The 5,918-nt window shown below is 38.1% G+C and overlaps 1 protein-coding gene across 1 annotated transcript; it reads left to right on the top strand.

Annotated features, from left to right (window-relative positions):
- The first annotated feature begins 3,501 nt into the window (after positions 1–3,501).
- LOC114420705 lies at positions 3,502–5,575 on the top strand. The gene is made up of 6 exons (XM_028386529.1): positions 3,502–3,810; positions 3,924–4,231; positions 4,544–4,583; positions 4,685–4,882; positions 5,005–5,280; positions 5,399–5,575. Exons 1-6 carry the CDS (start codon positions 3,502–3,504, stop codon positions 5,573–5,575), a joined length of 1,308 nt encoding a protein of 435 aa, XP_028242330.1.
- The last annotated feature ends 343 nt before the right edge of the window (positions 5,576–5,918 follow it).

Genomic DNA, 5,918 nt, shown 5'->3' on the forward strand with positions numbered 1-5,918 from the left:
TTTTCTTATTTTAAAAATTTATAATTTGTAATTTTAGTCCAATTCTCAATTCTGTCTATATTTATTTATTTTATTTCTTATATTTTAATTAGTTAAAATATTTCTTAATGATACATTAAATGAATATGTTAGGTCTAAGAATTAGACTAAAATTATGGATTTTTTTTAAAAAAATAGAGACTAGATACTTTTATTTTAAAATGAAAGAATCAAAATAACATATCAAGCAAATTAGGACCAAAAAATTGTATATAAGCTTTTTTTTTATAACCGAATTTCAAAAGTTCACTATTAAAACTCATATGGACCAACAGGCTGGCCCAATAAAAATTCACAAGGTTGAACGTGTCGGAGGGGCTTTTACTTTTTGCACTCATCACATGCTTCTTGCACTTTCTCCAAATTGTGACCCCCTTCCCTGAGTCGACAATCCCACGCAACAGTCGCGCGACGCCACTTCCCTTGGCCTCTAGGTGCAATGCCAACGAAGGTAAATGATGGTCGTTTTTTGGTTAAAAATGTTTTAGTCCATTGTAGTGTTGGGTTTTGGTGTAGGTGTCTCAAAAGACATTTTAGGATTTTCGAGCCTATTATAAAATACTCATTCCAAGAAATTATTTTGGATTTTTTTTCACAAAATAGGTATTCTGGACTAGATTGCAAGCGTATTACATAATAACCATTTCGAAACAATATTTTGATGAGTCATGCTTGGTGCACCCAACATTATTGTTGGTGCACCCAGCATATTATGTGTCAGGACAAAAATACCCCTGGGTATTTTTTTAAAATAAAAGTGCAGCCCCCCCCCCCAAATTTCTTTTCTTCTTCTCTCACCCAATCGTGCACCCAGCGCCTCCTCGCTTCTTCTCTCACGTGTTCGTGCTTCTTCACCTCTTCTTGGCCCGTTGTGCTTCTTCTTGCATCGTCCTCTTCTTCTTCAACATGCGTTGGTCTTTGGAGCTTTGCTTTGACGCCATTGCGGACGTGCATTGTGCTCCACCATCGACATCAAGGTAAGGGTCTTCTCCCTATGGTTTTTGTTTTTGGTTCTCTTTTGGTTTGTAATTTGTTTAAGTTGATCCGGATAGGTATTCATTGGATCCGCATTAGAGCTAGGTGGCAGGGTTAAGCATACGGATCAAGTACTAGCTACTTGATCCGTAATAGGATTTAGGCATAGGGATGAAATAACCTGAATACGAATCAACTTGATATGCGAGAGTATACAGATCAACTTGATTCGTAAGCTTGTTGCAGATTAACTTGATCCGTAAGAAGTATACGGATCAACTTGATCCGTAAGCTTCTTGCGGATCAAGTTGATCCGTATGCTTGTTGCGGATCAAGTTGATCCGCATGAGTATACGGATCAAGTTGATCCATATACTCTTGTGGATCAACTTGATCTGTAAAGGTTTATTTTAATTTTAAAAAATGTATAATTTATGAAAAATGGTTTTTATTAGTGTTTAGGGTTAGTTTTGAGGCTTTTAGGCTGAAGTAGAGTACGGTTCAATTTGGAAAATGCTATTTGGTTTGGTTTTGAGGCTTGTTTTGTGACTGGTGACAGTTTTTAGCCTTGATTGAGTTCCTTAAAGACCATTTTCATTGCCAACCTTCTGTTCAATTTTCATTCACTCCCATTAAGAAAAAAGAGGAAAAATTGAATTCCAAGAGATTAGTAAGGACAACTCAATACCAAGTGTGAAATCCTTGAAAGGATCTATACTATTTTGCCGAACTTTTCGATGCACCCATTGAAATAGCTGCAATAAGGAAAGACAGGGATGAAGTTGAAGGACTGGAATAAATTTTTAATTGTCAATGGGCAGAGTTTAGACTCACCTTCATTTTGATCTCTTTCCTTGTTTGATAACCAAATATTAGTTAACAGATTATGTTGGTAGATATATATGTGCAAGGAAAAATATCTCTAGGATTGGGTGGTTATGATGGATAAAGTGAAAAAGCAAAATACCTTTTCTTTGTGATTCATTATGTGTTGGAAGTAAATTTATACTAGAAGAGTCTAAGCACTGTAATTGTTGCAGAAAAATATACTATATTATTATGGTTACAAATGTACCTAATAATATACTTTTACCTGTTAGGGATCATAAAAGAAATTAGTGAAAATTTAAATTTACAGTAGTTGGACGTGCTTTTGATGACATGCTATTGTTGGAAAGACTGTTGTTCAATTCAAAAGTCCTACTTCTACTAAACGGTTAAAACTTTCTGTACTTTATTTGTGCAAAGTGCAAACCATAGTTCTTTAAGTATTAGCTGTTAACTGATAAACTTCTTCCAAGTTTAACTTATAAAGTCTATAGTTCCAGTATTTTGAATTGTCTGTCATTGTGTTATGTGAACCTTGAAAACTTGAGTGGACACTTCTAATATTAGTTAGGGTGCGAAGCTTCTGGATGTGCTTAAAGCATTAAGAAAACTGTTTTTGTGATGGATGTGCCTGAAAGTTTACATGTGTTTTTTTTCTCCAAATACTGTTTCCTCTTTACTTGAAGTTTCAAGGGATTAAGTCCCTCATTCTAATTGATACAATATTGTTTTCTCTTCGATTTTACATGTTTTTACATTGTATATGCCCATTACCTTAGACAATGAAAATACTTAGTTTTGTGTAGCTTTTTCCTCATAATCAATTTATCATTTCTTCTATTCTTGAAATAAGTCAACGAAGGCTGCTTAGAGGGATTCTCATTTTCAGCCTTCAATCTCTCCCAATTAGAATTCAAAACCTTATAACTAGTCTTGGCTCTATCTCTTGGTGCAACAAGTGGAATGTCCTTAAGCTTGAGCAGTTTCTTTGCACCAATGGAAAGAAGTGGATTCAGCCAAGAAAGAGTGGCCAAACTAAAAAGTCCAGTATCTCTATAAGGATTAACATTGAGAGACCCCGGTTCCTCATTGACAAGCAATGGCTCTTGAAGATCAGAGTTCCTGCAAACCCTTATACTTGTAACACCCCTAATTGCAACCAAACACAAAAATGCAAGAGCTGGCTGGTGTGACAACAACATTTGCAACAACACTAGAACATAGATGTTCAGAACCCCCCCTCCCAAAATCCTGTCCCATCAACATACAAAGTACACAAGCAAATAACAAAGGACAAAAAAACATTGAACTTGCAATACAAGGCCGAGAAGCTCAACACAAACCAAGCCAAACCCTGTGCAGCAGTGACAATAAGAAGAGACAAATTCACGTCAGCATCCCCATTAGCCTCACCCCAAACCAAAGCATCCCCTTCAAACCCCAACTCCAAAACATTCAAAAACAAAACATAGAAACAAGACAACACTGACAACTTGAACCCCACACCGATTCTAACACTGACAACTTGCTTCTCATATTCTTTAGTGTCTTCCAATGAAGAACTAATTCAACCTTCAATTTTGTTTTGTTTGAACAAGTTAATATTGTGATGAATTTGTGTTGTTTAGTGATGGAATTTGTGGTAGACATTTGCAGATCATGGTCAGGACTAAAGGCTTAGGTTGTGCCTTAGGTAAGGTTATTAGTAGAGCTCTGGGGAGAAAGGATCGTCATGATTCAAATGATGCTCCCCAGCGGCGAAGGCCTACAGCATCGGCCTGTAGGCAACGAGAATCTACCGCTGTTGCCAAGGATGACCATGTGGTACCTGCATATGAGCCTGTGGTAGGTACATATGAGCCTGTGGTAGGTACATATGAGCCTGATGGATTTCCAGGTGGGCTGCGTGACCCATCAGTGCTTACGGAGTATGCTGACCATGTTGCAGTTAACGTATGGAGCAGGGAGGTATTTATAATTTTCAAGTTAACTTAATTGTTAAGTATCTGTTATTATTGAAATTTGTGTTCCTTTAAATTATTATGTTAATAAAGTGTTTGTTCCTTTATACTTTAATTCAGGAACATCCTGAATTGAAGTTATCCTCCCATGGGAGGAAGGTGCAAAAATTAGGTAGGTCTGCTCCTAAAATTGAGGGGCTAGTTGCTGGCACAGGACTAAGTTCTTTGATCGTGTTTTCAGTAGACACTGGCGATCGGGGGCTTATATCCTCATTTGTGGAGAGGTGGCACAGGGAGACTAGCAGTTTCCATCTTCCCGTGGGGGAGGTTAGCATCACCCTATACAACGTGGTGTCTCTTCTTCATCTTCCCATTGTTGGCGTCTTCCATACCTTCCAGCCTCTACACGTCGACGAGGCGGTGTTGATGTTGGTTGAGTTACTAGAGGTCTTAGGAGAGGAAGCCAGGGTCGAGACAACACATTATCATGGACCATACATACGCCTATCTTGGCTACGAGATATATATCAGAGTAGATGTCAGGCCGGACATTGGACAGTTGCAGCTCATGCCTATCTTCTTCATCTTCTAGGTTGCACTCTTTTTGCTAACAAGAGTGCAACCCATGTTCATGTTGTCTTCTTAGACGCTCTGTGTGACCTAAGTCAAATTATGAGCTATGCATGAGGAGCTACTGCCCTAGTGCATATGTACGATCATTTGAATGATGCTTGTATTAGCAGCAGCCGACAACTTGCTGGTTACATCACTCTCTTACAGGTAATTAATATGTTTTTCATAAGTTAATTACAACAATGTTTTAAATAGGGTATTTTAGACGTTCATTTGAAATTTGTATGATTTTCATGTAATCTTTGTAGTGTTGGATATATGAGCACTTTCTGTCAGTTGCAGAGTGCATCGCTAATCCGAACTACGATGAGGTGTCACCACGTGCATGTCGGTGGATTGCAACAAAGCCGACTGTGAAGACCATATCTATAGCAATGTACAGGCAGCGTCTGGATCGACTCAGGATTCCTGATGTCTGCTGGATGCCTTATGGGGAGCATCGATTGGTTCGAGAGTTTCATTTGATTTCATGTTTTTCCAATCAACTCTGCTTGGGGCCCGTTGTCGTCAGACATCGACCAGAGCGGGTCATGCGCTAGTTCGGATACTCCAGAGTATTCTTGCACAGTTTGTTGATTCATGGGTGTCATTTGATGAAATAAACGACGGGTGCATGCACTACTTAGACCATCTTGCGCCAGCAGGTGAGATATGTGTTGTGTCAGGTCAGTGTGCACTTGAGTACATGAACTGGTTCTTCGTCATTTCTCATCCATTCATGATCGCGACACAACCATTAGATCCGCCACGAGATGCACCTGCGACACATGATGCATCATTTGTGGAGCCACATATCCCTCAGGTCCCGAAGCCAGTAGCAGCATCGACACATGCCCGTTCTGATGTGGAGTAGCCCAGACATGCAATGGTAAGTGTTACTATTTGCTTAGTTGTATCAAATGTCATTTACGTCAATTATTTTAATACTAATTTGTGTAATTTGTTTGTTTTCTATTTCACAGGAGGCTTGCCATGCGATTACTGAAAGGTTGAAGTGTCTGCTCAACCTTAGGATAGTCACGGAAGGCATAGCGACACACGAGGTCATGGAAGAATGCATTAGGATTGCCAGGGGTGTCAGAGAAGACCGCATTGTGGATGTGAGGTCTCGACGTAGGCGTCGCACGGATCAGCCATAGTGTCTTTACACATTTTATATTATCATTTTGGACGATGTATATACTTTTCTTGTATTTGAAAACATTTAGTTTTTTACTGAACATTTTGTATGTTTTAAGTTATTTTGGTTTATAATATTAGTGTTTTCGTTTAAATCTTATTTTTAAATTACTTGATTCCAAATTCATTCGAAATTCGTTGAAATAGTATGAATGTCATTCCAAATTGAAACAAACAACTAAAAAATAATTTGAAATAATACAATATGGATGTAACTAATTTAGAAATTGTTTTTCTTATTCTCTTACTAAAATCTATTTTGAAGCAAACTACCTCATTTCTATCTCATCAATATTATTTTCC

This window comes from Glycine soja, chromosome 7 (assembly GCF_004193775.1).
Source record: "Glycine soja cultivar W05 chromosome 7, ASM419377v2, whole genome shotgun sequence".
Lineage (NCBI taxonomy): Eukaryota > Viridiplantae > Streptophyta > Magnoliopsida > Fabales > Fabaceae > Glycine > Glycine soja.